This window comes from Lepisma saccharinum, chromosome 3 (genome assembly GCF_977018435.1).
Source record: "Lepisma saccharinum chromosome 3, izLepSacc3.1, whole genome shotgun sequence".
In the NCBI taxonomy this organism is placed as follows: domain Eukaryota; kingdom Metazoa; phylum Arthropoda; class Insecta; order Zygentoma; family Lepismatidae; genus Lepisma; species Lepisma saccharinum.
In genome coordinates, this window is record NC_139231.1 from 84357722 (window position 1) to 84383885 (window position 26164).

The window sequence follows — 26164 nt, forward strand, 5'->3', positions numbered from 1 at the left end:
TTTGTTAATTAATAATAATGTGTTAATTAATAATAATGGTACTGTTATTAATTTCATTAATCATTAACACCTGCTGAAGGAACAAACACCAATGTAAAACCTGTACTTTCTGTGGTTGCTCCAAAGTACGAACGAACAAACAAAAAAAAAAGTCACATTTTCTTTTAATGTAAAAATTACTGTTTACATGGACATTTTCAAAAGATCTATACCTTAAAAGTCGGCAAACTTGGCAATGGTTGAACACATGGAATGGCATACTATATGGCAAATAACATGGCTATCGCATGGAAAAAGTGTTGTCATCTTCATAAAGAAATCTGTGGGATATTGTATGAAAGGTAATATAAAGATAAGCAACAGATAATGAACTCTGCACTACACAGAAAGTAAACTTAGCTTTCACAGTCATAACATAGATTCACCTAGGACAGAGTATTTGTGCAATATACTTTGCAAATATAATGATTACATTTTATAAAAAATCACAAGTTGAGTTTTTTTATAATCAAGGAAGCAGGTGAAAAATGAACTTACTTATACAATATTCTAATGAATCAGTATTTAAACGTATCAGTTAAGCATCTGGTTACTTTAATTACTTTTTACTTGCAAATAATTACTCAACATTGTTTACATTGGGTGCATTCCAAAACTAATTATTATTCACGAGAGTAGTAATTGATAAGATTTTTTTTTTTAAGTGTATAGGTCACTTGACACTTCTGGGTTGTAACAATTCCATTCATTACAACCCAGAAGTGTCCATGACTGTACATACAAGTGGTTCTTTCTCCAAAATACAATGTTTCAGCCCATGTCAAAGTCCTTCTTCAAGTCAAGAATTCACTAACAGGGTGGCCACTCGAGGACCAGATAAAATTCACATATAATCCCGGTTTTCAAGGTGAACTTTTCAAAAAATTCAAGCAAATGTTTTCTCTGCTTTAACATTACGTATTACCCCTCTCACCACACATACATACATACACACACATATATTAACAATGTAAAGGGTGTGTGTGATTCTAATGTATCCAAAAATTCTAATTCAATTAAGTGGTACATACAAGATTTAAAATTTTTAATTTAAGGTGTACATTTGCAATTTCACATACTCAGACTCAAAAAACAAACACAAGCCACAAATGTTGTGGGATATATTAATCTACGATTTTTTTTTAATTGTAGAAGAATTTCAAACTCAAAATTTAACTAATCAACTTCGAGATATCTTATCTTGTAATAATCTTCTGTCTGGCAGATTGTTCTGCAAACGACACTAACAAAGTAAACTAAACAGACTGAGAGAAAGAATTCTGTATTTTTCATGGAGTTTTCTTTTCATTTTCGATAAAAATAAAAGATAAACTTGCCTCAGGGCATTTATAAATATGTTTAAATTCAATTGAATTTGGATTAATAAAAGTTGCAATTTTTCACATCTGTGGAGAAAAAATCACGCACAATTCCCGGAATCCACACAGAATTTCTGTAATTCCCGGTTAGTTTTTTCTCCAGCCAGTATTGGGAGGAAGGAAACCTAACAATCATGCATGGATTAGATGAGCTGGGCTATTGTTCAAAGGTTATCAGGCCCATGCACATGGAAGGAAGTTTTAATATGCTCTCATCTTCTACTTTTTAACCTGCTATCAGTCGCAGTTATAAGTCAATAAGTCTACGCTGTTTGTAGTGAGTTTTCATACCCCTTTATGTTTTTGTCATGTTAATAGAAAATATGAAAAGTGACTAAGTGATTTTATGTTATATCAGATTTGTGGAGCACAGATGGAACTGCCCCAGAGTTCTTCAGGGCAGCTTTGAGTACATGTGATTTTTGTTAGTGCTGAGAGCTGTTTGCTTTGATGATGTATTACTCTGAAAACCAACATTTTGAAACAAAAATGTAATAAAAAGGGGAATAATAAACAGATCACTATAAGTACAAACAATCAATTTTTAAAAATTAAAATGCTGTGAAATATGAAGTGACTCAAGCGAGCGTGAACGATCATGGGTTAAACATTTTACTATTTAACCAATGATGTGAGTTGTCTTTGATGTTTTCTTTCAGAAAGAGAGCCACTTGTAAGTATGCTTGTTTATTAATCAGTTATTACATAATCTATGAGTAGTTTAAGATTTGAAAGCATTATATCTGTTCATGTACATCTACTTGTATTGTAAGAGAGCTTTTTCTTATCCAGACATTATCGTTCACACACACAAACACAACCATCTTCTGCATTTTAAAAATTCTGCCCAAAATACACATCACTTTCTGTACTTGTACCATCTGAAGCTGCCATCTTATACACAAATGTTTTCACAGAACAAGCCTGCTTGCACATGAAAAAAGGGAATGTATCTTTTGAAATTCTATAACAAAATTCACAACCATGATCAGATGACTTTTGTGAATGGCCAAGTTTACAGATAAGTGTTCAGAATGCACCCACTGTACATGAATTGGGCAATAATCTTTGTAAAAAGCTGTTTCAGCTTCAAAAGTGATTTTTTGTAGTTTAAAAATTAACTATCTAATTCACCTGCCACCTCAATACATGGCACAACTTCAATAGAAAGTATTCAGCCATACCAACTACGGCGTCTGCATTGTTAGGCCTTTGAGAATTATAGCCCTCCCGCACAGACCCTCCTTTACCCCACCAGGAGGAACGATATATGACTTTCCATCCGAGACACGGGACGGATCAAGTTCAATCAAATTCCTGTTGCTCTCTTGAAGCTCCCTGTACCTCCAGAGGCTGAGATGTCGACTTTTACCTTGCCTAGCGAGAAGATACATCCGGAAGGGTTTCAATTCTTCCAGGATCACCTCCGCTTCCCTGCAACAGTGGAAATGGGACGCGGTTTCTGTAACGGCAATGGAAGGCACTTGGCTCAATTGTTGGTAAGTTCTGTTTTCCACCAAGAACACAACACCTGTTATCACAGCCCAGTGAGCCTTGTGGCCCCTTTTGCAGCAAGGGTAATGATTGAAATCAGCATCGTATCTGAGACTGGATTAAGGAATAGAAATAAATAAAACAACAAAAACTACAACTACTTCTATTCACCCCCTCCCCTGAAAGTCTTACACAAAGTTACCTAGCACTAGTGGTAAACTCATTCAAAAGTCCATCTGCAGTGGATATTGTAGCTTCTATTGCAAGAAAAATTATATTATGCATTACACACGAAAGAAGGAAGACATTTTCAACATTTATTGTACAGGCTGGTTTATAGAATAAGTTTTAATTAATACACAATGCATTATGGACTGTTTATATATGTAGCATACTATAAATTTGTTTATCCAGTTTATCTGAAATGATTTTTAGTAGATTTTAAAAACACACAAAAACATTCTTCTATTGTTATAATCAATATTGAATAGCAATCAATTCCAGGTGTATGTATGTATGTGTGTGTTTAGTCCCTTCAAATTTCGGTGAATGAGTTTTTTTTATGTACTTCATTTTCTAATTTGAAAACTTTTCTTTTTCGCATTCAGAGGAAACAACTAGGGTGTCAACTTTGTTCCACAGTAAGCAGACAGAATTAGAAAAAATGTACTAATCTTTAATTAACCATTAATAGAAGGATACGGCACAAGGACTAAGTTTCCCAAAACAAGCTGCCGAATGATGTAGTCTTCGTCCTCGAGTCCATTTTCAAGGATCTCGGTTTCACAGTGGAGGGTATTCATAGCCAGCCTTGCCATGTTATCAACAGAGAACATTTCCCCATGATTGGTATAGCCACAGTCTCTTGCGTATGAAAAGAGTTCATCCACAGTTTGAGGATGGTCTGTGCAGGATGATGCCATACTGAGAGCCACTAAGCCACACCTGAAAAATATTTTTTATTATTATTAACATATCAAGATGATAAATAGCAAGTCGATTAAGACAAAAGATATCATGAACTAAGAAAGAATAACATTAAAGTACAGTGTGCTTCCCCATCGCTTGCGCTGCCTGTCGGTGGCCCGATTGGCATCTGTCAGATGGCATCTCCACTACGGAAACCGCTAACTTCGAAATGACAAGTTCTCACAAATACAGTTACAATTACAATCAAAATAAGCATTTTAATTGTCATAGGGGATGTTGGAAATGATGTCCTTGTGCATCCACACATTTCTTTTAGGAAATTTTCAGGAGCTTTGGTAACAAGACACGCTAAAAGGGCACTTTAAGTTTCCAAACAGCTCATGGCACCAGAGTGGCAACTAAAACACATGGCATTGCACATAACTTGTGAATTTCTTAACCCCATTCCATTTCAGTAACTTTGCGATTTCAGTTCAGTTGTACAGTAAAAACTGCATATCCTGGAACCTCTATAAGAAGGAAACCTGTAAATACGGGGAAAAAAAGTCCCCAGAACGGACCGAACGGAAATGGAACACCATTTAAAGACCAACGAGATGTTTTTATTCTCAGTAAGACGGAAATTTCTTCCTTTATTTTTTTCGCTCGCAATAAAACAATGCAATACTGTAAGTGGAACATGCCTCTGTTGCCACTCGCTTATCAGTAACATTGTCGATATGAAAGTATGTGCTACAATATTGATAGCTGTTACGATTCAGTTTCTTTCTTTCATCTCTTACCCTCTTTCTTCACCTTTCTTTATCTATTTCTCCTCTGTTCTTTCATCATCTTTCTATTTTTCTTGTTATCTCTCTGTTTCTTTCTTCTTTTCTTCACTTTTATCTCAATCTTTCTTCACATCTCTTTTTCCATCTTTCAATCTTTCTCTTTCCCTCTATGCACATCTCGCTACGATGCCAGGGGCCCCAAGTTCGAATCCTGGCATGGACATGGATGTTTGTGAGTGTCCATTTTACTTCACTTTTTCTGCTACTTTTGGTTAATTTGCGAAGATGGGGATGAGTGATGATATGATGAAGTTGATGAATGTATCACATTTTTATTCATGTACGTACATGCATTAGTACTCTACATTATAAGTAATGCGAAATGTAAATCTGTCTTTCCATTATTTCCCGCAGCTCTCTATACTGTATTTAAAGTCAACCCTGTATAAGAAGGCAAACTGTTAAGATGGAAAATTTTGCTCGGAACCATCATGTTCCAGGATAGACAGGTTTTACTGTATTTTTAAAGTGTAGTGTTCCAAGTATTATTTGTGTTTTGCTATGGTTTTAATAATGGCACATACATACACATTACCACAAAAAGCTTTTATGTCCGATTCGTATGTGATTACAAATTCTTGCAGGGATGTTCGTAGACAATTTTCAACAGAATTCCCTGGTGTACCTGTTCCACACAGAAATTCCGTGCAACACCTTGTGAACAAATTGAGGGAAACAGGATCTATTCTCGATAAGAAGCAAATGGTAAAACAGCATGTACTTACCAAGGAGAAATTGGATGAAGTCCGAGAAAAATTAGAACATACTCCTCAAAAATTGCTCCGACAACTTGGAGTAGAGATGCTAACAAATTTTTAAAACTGAAACTGTACAAGGTCTGTTGTCCAGGAACTGCTACCATGTGATAACGAGTCAGCTAAATTTCTGTAACTGATTTTGGGGAATGTTAACCTTTTGCATCCCGTGCGTCTCGATCGAGATCCTCTAGCATGCTCGTAGTTTTTACGTTATAATGTCGCTATTTTTGGCTGAATTTGTGATTGTCTTCTTTTACATTATTGTTAACACACATATTAAAAAATTATGACTCTTGCATGCCTTGGTGTCGAACAAAAAAGGTGCGAAAATGGCAGCTTTTTTTGTGCGGCTTCCTCACAAAGCAGTAGCTTAAATAACACCCCCGCAACCCCCAAGGTGCAGGGGGGGGGCAAGGGTTACCAGACATCCGGATTTTCCCGGACAAGTCCTACATTTTAGCCTTATGTCCGGCATCCGGGAGGAATTTGAAAAATATCATAAATGTCCTACATTTTGAGTCACATAATATTAATTAGGAAAATACGTAACAGAAAAAAGTCATGCAAATTACAAGTCTATGGACTATGCTTCCAAACCCAATACTGAAATTTATTTTGATACAGTCATTGCACAAAAAGAATAAAGTTTGTCCTGCTATTAAACAAATGGGAAAACTGAAGCAATTAATGAACAAAGTCTTGGGACCACTTTCTGATAACGTCACTGTTCAATGCCTGAGCAGAATTTCTTGGCTTAGGGTTTATACTGATGGAACAAGGTGTTGTCCATTCTTATTCAATATAATTTGATTGTAAAGCAGAGGTATAGAGAACAAAGTTACTCAGGGTGTCTGCCAGTCAAGAAATTCATGGAAGTCAAGAAAAGGTAAAAAATCAACAAGTAGGTCAAGAAGTCACTAAAAAGGCAATAAATTATTCTTGTGGTCAAGAATTTTTGCTATTGATTGGTTGATTTCACTTCACTTTTTCTGTCCCATTGGCTAATCGTGAAGATGAGGATGAATGATGGTAATGGTAAGATAAGATGGATGAATGGATAGTCACAAAGATATAGGGACAACCGACACAAGCGCCACATAAGATTATGCTGGCTGTGAGTCCAGATGCCAAAGCCTCGCTTGTCTGCCAAACACAGTTCAAGATGCATTAATACGAAATAGCAGATCTAATTCTCTTCTTAAATTCAGCTTCAGTTTTCATCTTAACTGGCCCTTTGGTATGGATTTTCATTAAATAAATATTTATATTCTTAATTACTAATTTCCAACTTTACCTAAGTAGGGTCTAGAAAAGTCCAGAAAAAGTCAAGATTTCTGGATGTATTATTTTGGTAGACACCCTGTTATTGAACTAAATACTACCCAATATAAAAGCCATTTTAAATTACAGTAATTGCTGAATATTTGTTTGCCATTACAGGTCATAATTCAAATGTTGAGAGAGTACTTTCATTGCCATCAGCACAACAGACTCACGAGAGAATTGTTTTTTCATAAAGTCTGTAAAATGTTTGGTATTGGTCCCTATAATTTCAATGAGTTTGACTGTCCACTCTAACATCAATCTATAGTTTCACTAAACCTGAAATTTTGATAAAAATTGTCTCCTCTGAGAAGTACCACTTAAATCGAGTAGTAAGACGTTCATTGATTAGTATGATTGCAAGTTTTGAAATTTTGCATTTAAACATTCGTTGGGAAATATTTTTTAAAAAACTGAAAAGTGTCATTTTTCAACTACTTTCTAACGTGTTCTATAGACATATGTATTATTTATTGAGAATGTGTTGCATCCTACATTTTGACTTAATGTCCTACATTTTGAGACAGCATGTCCTACATTTCCCTTACAGCGATCTGGTAACCCTATGCCAAGCGTCAGGTTAACCTTGCTGCAGGTTTTCGCATATGTAGATCCAAACGTGCGCGCAAGAATATAGTTCCACTGAGACGGGTTCTATTCCGACACAACTGCATACTTGCAAGAAAACAGTTATTTAATTTCTAAAATACAGACAAAATAATACATCAATTAGCAGGTGCGAACTTGATCGGTTGCAATCACTGTGCAGACGAACTTGGATCCGCAGATTTGCCAACTGGAGTTTGTATTGAGCTGAGGAATCCCTGAAGCCCAAGTGCAAGTCGAGCAAGACTGAATACGTTGCAGAGCGCGTGGAATCCGTGATACCAGTGTTGCACATCCCACTATCTTAACCCTATGTTTATTGTGATTAATAATCGTGCTATACAGCGGGGAGAATGGCTGAATCAAGCAAGGTCTCCTGTTCAGTTAGTGTTATTGTGGGCTTCATCCGAAGGGAAAAGCTCTTCAAATCAAGCAAGTTGTTTAAAATGCATAATCCTCCTTACGGAAACAAGATCAAAGTAAAACAGGGCGTGAGGTGATTTGCCGTCAATGGGCGCATGAACTGTATCCCGGGTGTTGAATGATTTGCGGTTTGAGTTTAGGAAGAGGAAACGGTTGTTTGACTACAAAAGAATGTCCCCGGTATTAAAAGATATCCCCGTGAGAAGAAACATGTTTATTATTTGGACCAGACGTGCTTTAACTCTGGGAGGGGCATGGGCATTATATTGATTTTTTTTATATATATATATATATCACCATGCAAAACCACCGCCAGGGCTGAAGAAACCGACGAGAAAGGGAGAGGGGAAGGGGGAGGCTTATTGTTTCACCCACTGACGTCTTTGTTGAAGGCGCATATATTTACTGTTCCGTGCAAGGAAAGGGATGGATGATTAGCAAGAAATGGACAGACCAAGATTTGAATCCTGGTTTAGTGAAGTGATTCATAAATTGTAACCAGAATAATAGCAGCAGACAATGCACCTGATTGTATATATCCACAATAACAAATCATACTTTTTTTTTTGCTGGTATAACTTGAAGTGTGTGTGTCTTACAGTAACAAAGGTTTTCATAAACGTATTTTTTTATAAACCAAAAACAATAATTTGTCATTAAATTCAAGAGGGCCTGTCGTTGTTTACTTATATCTTTGTTTATTTTTATTTTTGCGTGCTCGAAATATACACACATGCTCATGGGCATCTGGAAGGGGAGGCAAGGGGGCCGTTCCCTCCCTGGAAAATGAAAGTCAACCAAAAATTATGTATTTCACACATATAATTTCATTTTAGCCACAATAATATGTGTTAATTATTGCATTAACACAATAAATTCAAATTTAAGCAATGTTATTAGGGAACTACACTCTTTTGGGGGAAATGTGATTTGTTTGCCCCCCTGGGAAAAATACTCTCATGTTTCGAAGATATTTCGCATTTATATTAAGTAATGACACATTTTTTTAAATAATTTATGCGCCGAAAGTACTTCTAAAATGTTGTTTCAGGAGACAAAAAGAAACACAAATATATTCCGCTTGACATGCATGCGGGTTTTGATGTGTTGTGCGGTTGGCAATACTGTGGATTTTCTCAGTGTCTGCGATGTAAGCAGCTCGGCGGTTGAGGCAAGACTGGCACGGAAGATTCTGTGCTCAGTTCCCGTGTAGATTGATACATAAAACCTGCTGCAAACTTAGCCTGACGCGCGGCTTAGGGGGGGCGCATGATCTTCAGGGACGCAGTAAGAATGAAAGACCGATAGTTTACAAAAGTTTTTCTTTTGATGAAAAATAAATTTTCAACCGAAGATATTATATTTTTATGCTCCTACAACTGCAAACAGAAAATGTTAATCACTAGAAAAGTAGAAAGTGAATATCAGAAGAAAACCTTCATTAGCTGAATAGTTTACGTTGCCGAAGGGTAGACGACAGGCAAGAAAATGTGCTGAAAACGCAGAGTTTCACCGCTCCCTGCTCCTACTTAAAATTTCTACCAAACTGGAAAAAAAAATCCAACGAACTGATAGAAGAAATTGGCTTTCTCGACCCATTGGATTGTTTTAAAGTAAAGGTTTTCTATCGTGGATTTTCTCAGTGTCTGCGATGTAAGCAGCTCGGCGGTTGAGGCAAGACTGGCACGGAAGATTCTGTGCTCAGTTCCCGCGCGGAACAGTAAATCAGGTAAACTATTGATTTCAGGATATGAAACAAATCAAAGAAAGCTTCACCATTTTAAGCCCCACAGCCCTAACGGAACACATAGAGAGGCAGTTACTGGAATCGGCTACTAATTTCTATAGCTACAGAAATTGTTTGCTTTCGGAATGTAGTGTCAACCGAAAGAAGAAACATGTCAAACAACAGGGAAGTCGACATCAGCGAAGTTGCAGAATTCCTCTTCATAGAAAACAAAATTCTGGTTAATAGCATTCCTGACGTATCACTGCTTATAATATCCTGTACTTGACCTGACATCTTCATCAACTGAGAGGTCGTTTTCCAAGCTAAAATTGATGCAAAATTACTTGAGAAGCACAATGACAAGAGTGAGATCGAGTGAACTGGCACTGTTAACCATCAAAAGCGGTCGGGCTCGAAAACTGGACTTGACCAAACTAGCACACAAGAAATTGTTTCCATGAAAAATCGCATTGGGCATTTAACAATATCGTAGGTTTTGCTTAACAGTGTATCTTCATACATAAATATAATATATATTTTTTTTTTACATTTTGTCTGTTGTCTTAAACTTTCGTATTAGTTTTTACATCGATTCAAATTATATTTACATATTTTCATATTTGTATATGCCTAATGTATATGTAGGCGTGAATTAATATTTTAGAAAATAAATTCATATTTTTTTAATATGGCGCAGAACTTAAAGTTGCGGGGGGGGGGGGGGGGCGCAGAGCATGTTAGTTATGCCACTGTCACAAAGGAAAAAGAATTCCAACAAACAAAGGCCAGATTTGTTAGCAATTATTTTCTTCCACCTCTGGAAACTAGACGGGTGAAGTTTGCTTCTCGGTACCCAAGGTCACAAGGAATTTTTCACGTGTCGCCACAAGGGGAGGGGGGGAGGAAAACTGAGCTATTACAAAGAAAATTGTAAAAGCAAGACGAAAACAGGTCTTTGTTGCCAAGCACATGTTTCTCAAGTTGCTGCAATGTGACCCGCATTGTCTAAAAATAGAAAGGTGCCGTAGATGCACAAATGCAGAGTTAAATACAAAAGACATCATATTTGTACTTCTTTTCCAATGACTTTTTGACCAACTGTGCACTTGCGTATATTCTGAAAGAGTCATTGGCACGCAGACATTTCGTTTTGGGGGTACAAGTCATGTTCTATTCGTCATATAATAATAGTGCAATTATTTTCGTGTTCCTAAAACTCTAGCAATTATTTCCATGTGTATTGTTACAACGTCTTGTACTTTTTGTAAGGTGGGGGGGGGGGGGAAGGAACGAAACCCCCATTTTTTTTTTCAAAAAAATTCTTGAATTTTCAGATTCATCTCCCCTCCCTCCATATATATACGACGAATGTGCATAAATTTTATATACTCCGAATCTATGGTTCATTCCAAGTAAAATGATATATGATTTGTCTGTCTATGGCAATTAGCGTCCGATCTACAGTCATTTTTATATAACTGCATTGTGCTGAAAATCAGCTCAGGCGGCAAGGGGGTTACATGCAAACGAGGCTCGGGTGGCTAAAGGTTAATAGTGGGGTAATTGATCCAACTTTAATATTCTTCTCTGACGAAACATGGTATCTTGTACGAGGCCATGTTGCATCACAGAATAATAGGTATTGGGGCTAGATAAACTTGATTTTATACACGAAACTCCTTTGTATAACCAAAAAATCAATGTTTGGTGTGCAGTAAATGCATACAGAGTTCGGATCCATATTTTATGAAAATACCATAAATGCACAGAGATACAGGGATGACATACACCATTCTTCAAATAACTAAACGACATTGAATGTGGCCGCGGTGGCTCAGTCGGTAACGCGTCTGACTACCATGCTAAATGTCCCGGGTCCAATCCCCGGTCGGTTCAAATCCAGGAACTTTTCTAACATTAGAAGCAGCCCCGGTGCCCACCCAGCATGGAATAACATGGGTACCTGGGGGGTAAAGGTGGTCAGGGGCATGGTACTGATCACATCACCCCCACTCATGACCGGATCAAGAAAGTGTGGAGCGTTACCCCACACCCCCTATACGCCTTCATGGTGTGGGGCTAAGCACAGGGGAACACTTTACTTTTTACATTGAATGTGAGTCAGGGTTTTTCCAACAAAAGACTGCCACCTTACACATCTAGTGACATTGAATTTCATTCAGGAAATTTTGAAGACAGGGTCATTAGCAAAAGATTGTGTCCCTTACCCCCCCAGTCCCCTGATCTCAAGGTATGCGAGTGTTATGTATGGGGAACATTGAAAAATAAAATCTATGCAACAAACCTTCACATATTAGAACTGAAGGAGAATATCAGGAGAGAAACTGAAGCAATTTCAGAAGCTGCACTGTTGGAAAAGATGCCAGAAATGTGTGGATGCAGGAGGATACTATTTCCAGCATCTCTTGTGACAAGGTACGTGCTTATTTTGATTGTAATTGACACTTTAATGACTTTAACAGTATTTGTTGCAGGCATGAATTTGCAATAAAATTGGCATCAACGAGTCTGATTTGTCACCTTCCATAATCAACAACCAGTGTTGCCACGAAGCCAGAAGTACACTCAGCCAGTGGCGTATGCTGGGTTTAAAACCTGGGCTATCTATTTTTATCATAATATTCAAATGGGAGGCTCTTTTTCGTTCAATTTCTTGGATTTTAAGGTGATGTGACATTGCGATTAAAATACATATATCAAAATTTACTAATAATTATAAAAATATCACTTTCATTAATATAAAATCAATAAGGAAAACATTTCAAATATTTCATGGTTATTTATAAAATATAGAGGCTCATATTGTGAAATATTTATGTAGGCCTACGTGCGAGAATAAAATATACGCGTATAATAAACTTCTTACCTTGAATATTTAATTTGGACAGGAACTCCATTCTTCTCTTCGCAACCTCTGTGGTAAAATGGTTATTAGCACAGCACACTATGATGCCAGGGGTCCCGGGCTCAAATCCAGGCATGGACATGGGTATTCTTTGTGAATGACCCTTCATGAATTTCATCGTATCGTCGCGATTAGCTAAAGCGGCAGAAGAGCAATGCAAAATAACAAATCAAATCCATTCTTCTCTTCTTTGCAATGCCAGAGGCCTGCATATCTTCACGATTTGAAGTTTATCCTCATGCAAAAGCATAGTAAATTGTTTCGGCAATAGTTCGTTAATTATGTCATTCATTTTCGTTCACTACACGACGCAGCACAGATCATTCAAAACATATATATACGTTAATTCACTCAATCAATACACTTAAGAAAATCCACACAGTGAAAAACCTAATTTTCTTAAACTTCCTTCAATGCGATTTCCACTCGCAAAATGCCCTTTGTCATCTCCGGCCAGTCAGTCTACCCCAGCCAGTCATAAACAAAGCAGCAGAGGGGTTGGAAACATTGTAAAGCGTTGTTGGTTGAAGGTCAGCGGCCTGTGAGTTCTGCATGTGTTCGATGGGACAGTGTTGTTTTGGCCTAGAGGACAAATTCCCTATCAGATGCCATCCACTCTTTTCCTGTTCCTGTAATAGTAGTTTAGTTTCAAAATTTCCCTTACCTGGGAAAATCCCACGCTGTAAGGTTTTACCGCCATTGTAAAACGAAGAGTTCCTTGTCTAAGAAGCCACTACAAATACGTCACCGACAGGCTCCAGGCACTGGTCGGGGAAGAATTTAACCGCTGAAGTCTGGTGGTAGTTTTAAAGGAAAGGAGGCCATCCCCATGTATAGAGCGAGCACAAGGAATCCCCGTGCAGCCTTTTCTTCCGTTCAGCTCGAGCCATAAGAAAGCATGGTCTACTCTCCTCGTGGGAGTATAGTGCACAGGAGTCACGGGTTTTATACTATAATTTTTTCCCGCAGTCGTTGTTTGAGAGTGAAGCATCAGTCACATTTGATAGTCGATTATTTTCTGTATTTAATCTGGGCTTCGGTGATAGCCTAGAAGCATGAAAACCCGATGGGGTGAACACGACAAAGATATTCTGGAAGGGATACCAAGAACTGGGTTATCGAAGGAGAACACAAAATGAAGAAAAAATGTCAGAATTGATAACAAACCGATAAGTCGGAATGTTTACGAAGCGGCATCTATCTGCAAAGATAGGAGTAATAAGCTAAATAGAGAAGATGGGAACGTCGACGACCTGTGGATCAAGATGTTCAAGCGATGGGGATCAACAAAAGAAAAGATCGGTTTCCGGGTCACTCTGACCGTAATTAGCACAGCCTAAGAGTTTAAAGAATTCAAACTTGAATTGACGTAGCTCACCGAATACAAAAGAGGAAAGATAGGGGGCAGGGACACCAACCGAAGGACTTCCAGCATTCTACGAGAGGCCACGTCAGTTCGTTGCACAATGCACCAACGTGCGCATCTAAGTGGGACTTCTAACGTGTTTGTGAGGCAAGCCCCATGTTCACACGGTCTTTTAGATCAGTCTTTTAACGTGTTTGTGTGAAGCCTTGTGTTCAAATAGCTTTTTAGATCAGTGTTTTATAGTTGGGAACATGGCAGTTATACGTACGTGGGGTCAGATGACCAAGTGTTCCTTTTTATTCCTTTCTACCCAGCCTCACCATAAATTCCTGAGTCCTTGTCATATCTGATGCAGCTAAGGTGTAGTTACACTGGCCTAGTTAGGTAACCTGATGAAGGGATCAGTGGAATCCTGAAACGTAGTTTTCGTAAAGGAATGATTGTAGTTTAGTGAAACAAAAATAGGGGACACTGCCAGTGGCGCCAACTTAAATGAGCCTGTAGGGTTCGAGCGCACCCAATAATTTGCATCTTACATTGTATTTTAGAAATAGTCTCTGCGATTAAGAAAACAAAAAGTTTTCATCATTATACACTTAAAAAAATACTTAATTACTGACTGTTCTAAAAATATTTCATAATTTGTTTATGATACTGTTCAGCGTCATATATTATTTACACCTTCCGTGGTCCCATCGTTATTAGGAAAGTAAGGGAGGATAAATAAGGGCTTATAAACAGGATGTGGAATGATAGGCACTAAAAACACTCAAAATAGGCAATAACCATGATGAACATTTTTCATTATCTTCATGAATTAGGCACTGGAAAAGTTATCTTCGAAAGAAGCACAAAAGAACACTATAAAACATGAATTCCACTCAGAAATGGCACAAGATGGTTTTTAAACGTAAACACCTACATTATCTGGCCAAAAAAAAAAAAAAAAAAAAAAAAAAAAAAAAAAAAAAAAAGCATTTTAGGACAAATCATTAGCCTATTACTACATATAATTTAAAACAAATTTCCGGGATTAGCCCACAAATTTCCTAAAAACATGCCACAAATTTGTGGATGCACGATGACATTTCCAACATCGCCTGTGACAATTAACAATATTTTGATTGTAATTGTAACTGTAATTCTGAGAACTTCAAGTCATTTTGAAGCTAGCAGTTTCTGTAGTGGAGATATTACACGGGATCTGCCATTTGGACGGCTGCCGGCAGGCTGCACAAGCGACGTGGAAACACACTGGTTTCCTACCTTGCAAAGATGCAAATAATAATAATAATAATAATAATATTTATAAAACTTTGAAGTACATCAAAGAAATAACTTTTGTTTATATCATTTAATTGACCTGGGTACTTGGGAGGATATTACACTGTCTTAATCCATCTGTAATTTTCTAGATATTCCTACATAGTGCTAGATCAGGCATCTACTTTTGGATGATTTTCACAAAATTTATATCAGGATGAGGACATGAAAAATTTCCAAAATAAATTAATAATTGTTTGAAGTCTCACAATTATGCATACATTTCATATTTAAAAAAAGGTTGCGTGAATTGTTAATCTCCTATATTTTGGCAGCTGGAGCTGTGTTTAATCTTGTATATTTTGGCCGGTGGAGCTGTGTTTTCAAATTAAAAATACATTAATAAGAAGAAAGAAGTGCTGAAATGATAAGGCAATCCTACCCATGCTAAGAAAAACATGTTGTGCATATGTAGAGCAGAAGAGAGTGCAGAAATACTACCTGCATAAGAAATAAATGTAAGCATTCTTGTAGGAGAATAATATTTGATATTTAAAAATGTGAATGGAAGGAATATGTCAAGTAAACTAAATTGCATGTACCTGCAAATAAAGAAATTCCTATTCTAGGGGAGATCGAAAATACCGAATTGCACTTGGTACAGATAAGAAGTGCTGAAATGATAAGGCAATCCTACCCATGCTAAGAAAAACATGTTGTGCATATGTATATGCACTTGGTACAGATAAGAAGTGCTGAAATGATAAGGCAATCCTACCCATGCTAAGAAAAACATGTTGTGCATATGTAGAGCAGAAGAGAGTGCAGAAATACTACCTGCATAACAAATAAATGTAAGCATTCTTGTAGGAGAATAATATTTGATATTTTAAAATGTGAATGGAAGGAATATGTCAAGTAAACTAAATTGCATGTACTTGCAAATAAAGAAATTCCTATTCTAGGGGAGATCGAAAATACCGAATTGCACTTGGTACAGATAAGATTTAAAATAAATCTAAATGTGTAAGGCTTTACAAAAAATAAAAAGCCCAGTGTGAATATCTCTTACAGGTGTTTTTTCTATAGCTATTTAAGCTATGGTTGCATGATATTTTGGTTCACATACTTACTTTGGCCCATCCTGGAGGATCGGTTTTAAATGTCTGTAAAATGACACCAGCATTATATTTCCACTGGACTCCTTCAATTGCAATCTATCACAAACTTGAAACAATTCATCCTCTGAGTTGGCACATTGGAAGGAACTACCGGTACTATAATCTAAGTTGCAAATGGGAAATGGACGCACTTGAGTCAGTAAATGGCATTTTTCAGCATTTTCCATGATCTTGGGATCCCCAGCAAAAGGCAGGGGTGGGGGAAGAGGTGGTGCTGGGGGAGACAGTGACTGGTGCTGCAGGGAACATCCTGAACCATAAACTGCAGACATCAGTTCCTTCTGTTACATCAGAACACCTAGAAAAGAAAATGTGCAGTTAAGTACTTCATAATAACAATGAGCTATATTCTAATATGCATTAGAATGTCAAGTTGACAAACCCATTTAAAAGGTAAGGCCTCCCCCATGGCAAAGTAGTAATACCGTTGTCTTGCCCAGGTTTGATCCCCAGTGGAAGCACATTGGTTTGGATCTCGCTTCAAACTGTAGGTCCAATCCCAATTAGTCTATCTTATCATAAAATGAACTTAAAAAGTAATAACAATGCTACTTCAGTTCGTAAACAAAATAACAATTGGCAAGGGTTCAATGACTACTTTTCAAGTTATTATGCTTGTTAGAGCTTCACGTGGTAACCAGCCTTCTTGGTAGAATGGTTTTCATCTCACTGTAAACTGTAGGTCCAGTGGACACAACGCAATCTTTGGAATTTGGATTAGAAATTCTTTATTCAAGGGCGAAGTTCAGGCTGTGGCTACCCTACCACTTAATCTGAAAAGCTTATACTTTCAAAAAAAATTACAATACTACTATGATGGATACAAGTACTCAATTATATGAAGGCTGGGGGGGAGGGGGTGGAGTTAGGGCCCCACACTTTCTTGAATCCTGGCCGAAGGTGGCAGTGATGTGATCAGCACCATGCTCCTGGCTGCCTCTACTCCCCAGTTTCCTCCAGGTACCAACTTTGTACGATGCTGGAGCCACGTGAACAAGTGGGAAAAAATCCTGGTTATCCCCTGCCAGGGATCGAACCTGGGTCTCTTGCATGGTAGTCAGATGCCAGCTCATTGTTCAATTACATTTATCCTAACTAAATGTATCATTAACTAATACTGCAAAAAATGTCTAAAATAATTACGCAAACCAAAGATTATTCATTTTTAATCCAAAACTGTATTTGGGTTTGATTTAAACACAAGCATGCTGAATCTAGTCATATGTACTGAGGCCCTGACACCGACTCTTCAAGAAGTACATTTGTTATTGCTCTTTCAAAGCTTCTTTGTGTAGCACAAAAGGTAGCATCTGGTGGAAGCACATTCCAACAATATGCAGAGGCAGCTTTAACCTTTCCAATCCTATGTTGGACCTCATCCGACATCATGATTTTCCTGTTCAGCTCTGATGTCGGAAGACATCTAACACTTTTTTTCATGTCTCTGCTGTTGAAGCCTGTCTGAAGTGTTTCCTCATGTAGTACAGATTCTGCCCAACAGATAATGCAGGTTGTACCCTTTTTGTTTCTTGGCACGTCATGTGTTATGATGTGAACAGATGATCGTGCGTTGTATTCGCACGGTAGTACTAGTAGGAAAATGGGAGAGAGAAGGTGTGTAAGTAATTTATTAAAAAAAAAAAAAAACTAATTATTTTATGTAACCTAAAACAGGTAATAAAATTATCAGGTGAGTTCATATTTATGTTTTTCTCTTTTAAAACTATATTAATTATAAGTAATCCACCAACCTCTTTTCCAACCAAAATAAACAAGAGCTGGGGAGGATGCGGGTCGCATAAAAATTGGATTGGAAAGGGTTAAAGGATAACAAGCATATAGATTTTGAAAAGTTACATACTATCTCTTCTTAAAGACGTAGAATTTTAGAAATCATTGTCACAAAAAAATTGATTCTTCCTTAAAGTAATGAGCACTGTTCGGATTTTCAAAAAAAGTTACTTATATTGGGGAAAAAATTAGCTTACGCAAGCATGCATGCTCCCCGTGCACAAGGCATTCTCTGTTGATAGAATTCAAGCCTTTTGACCGAGATCAGTAGTAGAATGCATGGAGGGATCTTATTTTAATGCTAAGAGAACTAAACCTGGCCTGCCTAACCTAAGCATAAAAGCATGTAGCCTATTGAAAAGTGAACACCAGTGTCAAGGAAACACACAGTAAGTAATCATTAAAACTCTAAAACTCCGCAGTATGTGTTAACAGACGTAAATCGAAATCAAGCCATGTACAAATTAGATACGTAGCATGATGACATTGCAATAAAACAAAAGAAATTTGGGCCAATTGTTCTTATGCTGATACAGATTGTCAATAGTTATGCATCTCACTCTATAATATATCTTTTCCATATTTACAGCAGAAGCATTAAAGTATGCTAAGCAACTGCATATGCATAACAAAGCTTATACAATATATTATTTACATGTTCAACGTACATAATTAAATGCATGTAAAAAGGAAGTTGTTGATTCAAAATGGTAGAAATATAAAATCAGGCTGCTGAGTTGGCCACAATTTACAATTATCTGTATGGTATGCATGTCTACTCCCACAGCACAACAATCAAATTTAAGATCAGTTGAACGATTTGTCTTCCCGGTCAAACCTAAGTTTTACATTTTCCCCAAATTATAACTTACATTCAACTTTCCTGCTCCTAGTCAAACATTGCGATATACAAGGGGCTTTCAAGTCAAACTGGAACTTTTCAGAATAATAGGACACATTTGGATATATGGAAAAAATCTTTTCTCAATTTATCATCACTCCACCCCACACTAATGCACTTCACCCAGGATTTCGCTAGTACGTAGATACCAGCAGCACAAACAGATTTCTATGTATCTAGGAACCACAATTGGACTGCTTGCTTCACCTCTTTCTCACTGCGGAAATGCTGGCCTCTGAGGAACTACTTTTAAGACTCTAAAGAGGTGAAAATTGCTTGGAGCGAGATCAGGACTGTAAGGGAGGGGGTTGGGGTGCCTTAACTCTCAGCAACAGCCTGTCTTGAGAGATCAAATGAGGCCATTTTTGTGACTGTTCAACTTCTCACAAAAAAAAATGCACTTTTTCCACCAGTTGACAGCTGTCAACTGCAGTGGAGATTGTCTTGCACTGAGGTACACCCACCTTTAAACTGTTTGCACCATTCAAATGTTTTAATGCGGCTAAGAGTTCCATTGCCTTACTGTGCTTCAAGTCAGGCACGTATCCAGAGGGGGGGCTTAGGGGGCTCGAGCCCCCCCCCCCCCGAAAGTTTTAGGTTTATACTAGATAAAATGAGGTTTTTGGTTTCTTGTGGTGTGAAATATAATAATGTGTAAATAATTTAAGGAAAGAAATAATTATTGAGGCAAGACGGAGCATGTTTTATACCGCTGTTATTGTTAATAGCACGTATCCAAGGTGGGGATGAGGTGGCTCAAGCCCCCTCTCAGGAAATTTTTCAATTTACACTAGATAAAATTTGATTTTTGGCGTCTTGAATAATGTGAAGATAATAAATTTATAAATCTGATAGAAATAATTATCGAGACAAGACTGAGAGCGTTCTATAACCTTATTATTGTTAATAGCACGTATCCAAGGTGGGAATCAGGAGGCTCGAGCCCCCCTTCAGGATTTTTTCTGTTTACACTAGATAAAATTAGGATTTTGGCTTCTTGAATAATGTGATGATAATTTGGGAGAAATAATTATCGAGACAAGACGGAGAATGTTCTATAACCCTGTTATTGTTAATAGCACGTATCCAAGGTGGGGTGCTCGAGCTCCCCCCCCAGGAAATTTTCTATTTTACACTAGATAAAATTAGGTTTTTGGCTTTTTGAATAATGTGACGATGATTTATAGAGAGAGAAAATTATCGAGGCAAGACGGAGAATATGCTATAACCCTGTTGTTGATAATATTGCACGTAAACTTTTCTTACGCTTTCGGTGTTGTCGCAGCGCACTTGAGCACTATGTAGAGACTTGTCAGCATTTGGAAGCTGCACAACAAAGGTAGCGCCACACGTAGGGCGATTCGTTGTAATTTCTAATCTCTGGAAGGCGGGAGAGGGTACGTTCTTGAATGAGAGAAGGAGTCAACTACTGGCAATATTAACGAATCGTTTTATCTGCGGAATGTTCTAGAATATAATGAGGATATAAATACGCGGATTCAATTTTTCGGTTGATCTGTACAAAGAATGGGTTAATGAGATTTCAGAGGTAAGACAATTCATACAGTCGATTGGTGATCAGATCAGTCAGAGTCCTCTGGTTGCTTTATAAGATATAGTGATTCGAAAATCAAGACATTGACGACAGCAGAACTTCGGGGGACTCAGTTCGGTTTGAGGGCCGAAGAGATCAAGGCCTCTCTCTGTCTCTCTCTCTCTCTAAAGTGAATATTTCAGCAGTACCGGATATTGGAGTGGTTTATTAAAACAGAAATAAGCTGCATAGATCAACTGAAAAATCAAAGTTTTGAGTGATGATCCTGTAAATTTTGTATATGCAGTCCGAGAATTTCATGGCAAAAAAAAAAACAACTTTTGTTCAAGTCTACTGGGTTCGAAACACATTCAAACACTTAACTACCATAAAGAGACAGCCGAAAATTTTACGAATGTCGAGAAGAGAAAGGATGAAGATGTTGCATATGTAGACATTTTTAGGCGGAAATTGCAGGCTCTACCAGGGCCCAAATCAGGGCTCTACCAACTGAGCCAGAGTCACCTAGCCATCCTTGACTTCAACCGATTTTTCGTTAAAATGTCTACATAGTACATGTCCTGTGTATATCAAATCGTAAGGTGTTGTCTGTATAGTGAACAAGCACAGAAAATATAGAAGAGAGAAGAAAACTGAGGAGCATTCCCACCGGTTGAGGAGAATTTTTTTCTCTGGTCAACAAGAGCTAATATTTCGCTTCGAGGTGACAATGACAGTGGCCTAATAAGGGAGATTTCACACCGTGTCGCCTGAAGATTAGGTTTGTGCGGCCTTTTGTGTCGCTACGGTGCGAAACGTAGCTGTTGATTGGCCCATTCCAAGTGACATGTATTGCGTGTCCCTTCAGTCTGAAACCTTCCTAAGTCTTGAAAATCCAAGTCACAAGGATGGAAAATTAGGGCCTTGTTAATGTTAGGCGTGAAGGCAGGCAGACGACAGCACCCTAAAGGATCATATCCAAACCAGCAGGAAGAACGTATCTTACTTCAATGTCCAATATGGAATGATAAAAACTTCTGGTGAGTTGATTTTATAAAATGTGTCCGAGAGAAAGAGAGGCAGGCGTGCCCAGGATTTTCGGAAGGGAGAGGGGTTACGCATACTATTTTTGGTGGTCAGTCCTGATTTTGCCATTTTTTCCCTGTCTTTGACGTACCTCTTTTCTTTTTTTTTTTTAAAAAAAAAAAAGGAATTATGGGTCAAATGGGGTTATGACCTCACCAACCCTCCCTTGGGCACGTCACTGGAGATAAATGAGTAAGCATTTGATCATACTGGGAGACGAAACATTAGATGTGTTGGGAACGGAAGGGTTTTCACTGTGCATTAATTGTTTCGTTATCCACCTGTATTCGAGAAGACTTCCTTTGTTTCGTGCCGATATGACAAGACAGCGGAAGCTGTGACAGGAATTTTTGAACACTTGTGAGTGCTAAGGCCTGAATCTAAACAATTTCGTGGGTTTTGGCTTTTATACGAGCTGCAAACATGGGAGAACAAGACAAGTTAGTGGTGTTCAGGCTCGAATCAGAGAGGAATACTCGAGAACTGTCTGCGTCCAGTTCACAACCCACAGTTTGAATCTCGCGTTGTCAAGTGGATTGTCCATCCCGTGCATGTGTAACAGCTTCGTAAAAACACTCAAAGACACAATAGATGTTTTTATGCCAGGTCAGAAGAAATGGACAAACACACATACTGAGATGGTTCCGGCACACAATGTTAATGCATGAAAACAGAGGAGTCGAGTGGTAAAAAATGTTCCGATTTCATGTTTCACGATTAAAATGACAGCCTTACAGTGGCGACGATTTAAGGGATAGTTGTTCCCCATTTTCTATTTTCTTGCCTCAACATTACGGCCTCTTGTCTACCAAGATAAAGTAAACTTTCCTTGCAACGTCCTCCGCACCCTCCCCCCTCCATCTTGGAACCCAATTGCCACCACTGGTCTTGAACATACAATTGTGAGGTTCTTACTATACTCCTTAAAAAAAATGATGTTGAGCCCCCCCCCCCCTCCCCCGAAAGGAATTCCTGGATACGTGCCTGCTTCAAGTCTTCTGTGAATTTCATGCAGGTTATACGAACTCGTACACAAGAAATTTCATCACAACGTGCTGTTCAATGTTTGTGCTCCAAGTGTTAATAGTAGGCACTTCTGAGTGTGTTCTGTCGTTATGAAAAACAAAGTCCCAATATAACGTAAACCAATCTCATATAATTTTTCAAATTTTACATTTTCGCTTTATAAGTTATCTAGCCTCAGTCCCCTGAAAAACATACAATCAAGGCTCCACTATAAATTCCATCAAAATGTTCAAAGGGCAATCTGAAGAAGACTTAAATCGTGTTTTCTTGGTGTTCTAACTTTTCTACAGGAACAGATAAAGAGTAAAATAAAATTCTCTTTAAATTTCAACATTTCTTTAGGATTCCACTCATTTTGTAAAACCAAATCCCCTGGCTTTTCCACGTACTTTTGAATTAAATCACTATACAATAATTTGACATGTCTTCTATGCTGAATTAGGATTGCCAGATTTATAAAATAAAATAACGGGACATAATACTGGTTATATAGGCATGAATATATATATAAATTTATTTTTTATAGAATTTTTAAACATTACAAAATCAATTGCTGTTTAAAGCATTGTTAATCCCTAATTTTTGACATTTTGACAAAATATATTAATATTTGAGTGAACTCTTGGCATCCTTTAAGAGGACATTTTTTGGTCTCACTGCAGAACATGGGCTGCTTTTTACCTCTGAATTTACATCTAAATTTACCTCTAATATCCCCTGAAAGTACGTACCTTCTACTTCCATTTTCCGGTGTTCCTTTTACAATTAGTATTATATTATTGCTCGTAAAAAATGTTTTTCCTGCTACTAAAAGCAATGCATTTCTCCATTTGTTCGCGTCCATATTGTTTACGCGCTCAAGTGTTGTGCGATAAGTGAGACCCTTCGTTTTGCGGCATTCGAGTTGATTTGTCGCTCCAGATTCCACCCACAGACGCACAGTTTATTTCATTATTTCAGATGAGGAATGCTTACAAGGTTAGGTTAGGCCTGTTAGGTTGGGTTCCAATAGCATAAATACAATGAAAAATGTTTTTTCCTGCTACTAAAAGCAATGCATTTCTCCATTCGTTCGTATCCATATTGTTTACGCACAGTTTCTTTCATTATTTCTTCGAGGAATGCCTACAAGGTTAGGTTAGGCCTGTTAGGTTAGGTTTCATTAGCATAAATACAATGACTAATTATTATTTAGGCTAAGTGAACTAAACCTAGCTACCTAACAACATAGGCATTTTTTGCTTTCGCTAGATTTGTGCAGGAATATGCCTTTTCCATCGTTGCTACGATTTCAATACCACCCAACCTGGACACGTTTTTCTGGTTTTTTTAAAGAAAAATTTTTTTCCGCACCTTAAAACTTACTTTCCCCGATTACTAACTACAAAACGTTACCAAAAAATTATGAATCACGTTCCTCCTAAGCAGCCCATATTCTGCAGTCTTACCCATTTTTTCCCCAATGCATTACTATAAAATTCAGAACATGACTTATACTCATTCACTTATTATTTCTTTAGCTAAATAAGGGACAAATGGGCATCCTGAGAACATTTTCCGGGATACCGGGACATTTCTTTAAAAAAAAGGGGGACAATCCCGTATAGGTAACAGTTTCATGCATCGGAGACACATTTCTTCAATTTTACACAAGAAACTACTTACAGAAATGAGTTTCTCCAAGGTTTACAACCTCCGTCGATATATATTCTTCCTAAAACTTTATCCTACAATGCAGCAGAACAATAAATAATCACTTTTCATGTAATAATATTGCGCATTTTGTGAAAATCGACAACATCATGCCGTTGTTTCCAAGATGTACCTGCAGATGGCTCTAGCGTCGGAACTCACGCGATCTCGCTAGTGGAATCAGGGTTTCCAAACGCGCGATTTTTTTCGAGAAACGTGATTTTTTTCTTCTTCGAGAAACGCGCGGTTTTTTGTCGAGAAAGGAAAATGGTTTTTCGATGAATTTAGGGGTGAAATGGGTGCTAATGGAACCTAACCTAACCTCGTGTGAATGGTTCGTGGGGCTACCCGTGGATGGTTTTTGGGGCTAACGTCAATGGTTTGTGGGGCTACCCGTGGATGGTTTTTGGGGCTAACGTCAATGGTTTGTGGGGCTACCCGTGCATGGTTTTTGATCCCCGGTTTTTTGCAACTTTCATGCACAATAGAGTTGGAAACATTGATATTCGAAAACAAAACAAGCGTTTCAATTCGCAAAGCAAGCGATATCGCACCGTGACGTGCTTTCCGTAGCATTAAGGAAAATGGTTTATTTTAGCAGAAAAAGTGTTTGTTTTCGTGCAAAAAGCATATTGGCACCTTCCACTATGTTCCGCAATACATAATTGGTAAGTACAAACCACGAGAAACACAAAATATCCGATTTAAATGTGTCTCCGATGCATGAAACTGTTACCTCCCGTATATACAAGACGTCTGGCAACCCTATTCTGAACTAAATGTTAATCATACATAAATACCAGTTTCTGAACTAAATGTTAATCATACATAAATACCAGTTTATGATCCCATTCCTGGCAAACCAAAAGATAAATTATTCCTCTCATTCTTATAGGTTTTTGAATGGTTTCATATAATTCCCTGCATTTTCTCCCAAAGTTGCTTTTCAGTTTACTGGAAACTCTGCCTATTATATGAGCCTAGTATCCAAGTTTGTTACAAATTCCTGTTTCTCTTAAGATAAGCAACTGTCATTTTTCTTTTTCCAATGAATTTTTAACACCTGGGGCTCAATATAATACTTATGTAACAGGGTTCAATGGAAATTTATAGTATTTAGATGATGATCCGTCAAGTTTTACGTTGAAACTCGTAGTGCATCTTATCCACATATTAACAGTTATGGAAGTAAATAGTTATTATGTAATAGGCAAAGAGTAAATAATGCAAAACAACATTCAAGACGGAAAACCTCATTTTTTTCTTTTGTTTTTGTTACAATCAAGCGAAACACGGACCAACTCTAAGCACGCATCTTTTTCTTTTCAAACACATAGAAGACACCTTTCAAGAAATCTGTCATATTGGCAACAAAAATCATCGTCTTACACTAATATGACACATTCGAACAACAAACTTTAGACTCGTTAAAAGAAATCTCACGTTATTTTCGTCTCTTCTACCTGGCTAAGATGAGCTGGTTTCGGATGATGTTTTGGTCAGTGTTGCCAAATCTGATTAGTTCAAAAGAACCAAATCTGTCCTACAACAGAATTTCTAAAGCTTAACAATTTTCTCTGCGTTTATCCAAAAAAATAAAAATATCCTAAATCCAAGTCCTTACTATGTGAACCAAGGTGCCAACACACAGGATATCTTGTCAAAAAAAAAGTGTATGGCTATTTTCAAAGAAATTACTATTCAAATTTTGCGTTGTGTTTTTTGGCATTTTCAAACGGTAAAAATGTTAAACTAATTAATCACATACATGATCGCTACCGTGTTAAATGTCCAGGTTCGAATGCAGTTTCCAGTACCCCCCCCCCCCCTCTCCCAAAAATTTCTGCCCAGAGCGCACTGTTGGGTATGGAATGATGGATAATTAGC

General features: G+C 37.6%; 1 protein-coding gene across 7 annotated transcripts; it reads right to left on the minus strand.

The window, feature by feature from the left end:
- Positions 1 to 147: 147 nt before the first annotated feature.
- On the minus strand, positions 148 to 26097 carry LOC145985200 (actin maturation protease). 7 transcript variants are annotated; one of them, XM_083118932.1, is made up of 4 exons: positions 26046 to 26097; positions 16200 to 16545; positions 3615 to 3857; positions 148 to 3020 (listed from the first exon to the last, which is right to left on the minus strand). In XM_083118932.1, exons 2-4 carry the CDS (start codon positions 16517 to 16519, stop codon positions 2606 to 2608), a joined length of 978 nt encoding a protein of 325 aa, XP_082975058.1. In that variant the 5' UTR covers positions 16520 to 16545; positions 26046 to 26097; the 3' UTR covers positions 148 to 2605. The 7 variants fall into 7 exon arrangements, with proteins under 7 accessions (XP_082975058.1, XP_082975056.1, XP_082975055.1 ...); XM_083118930.1 differs by lacking the exon at positions 26046 to 26097 and adding an exon at positions 25741 to 25849; XM_083118929.1 differs by lacking the exon at positions 26046 to 26097 and adding an exon at positions 25721 to 25849.
- Positions 26098 to 26164: the final 67 nt, after the last annotated feature.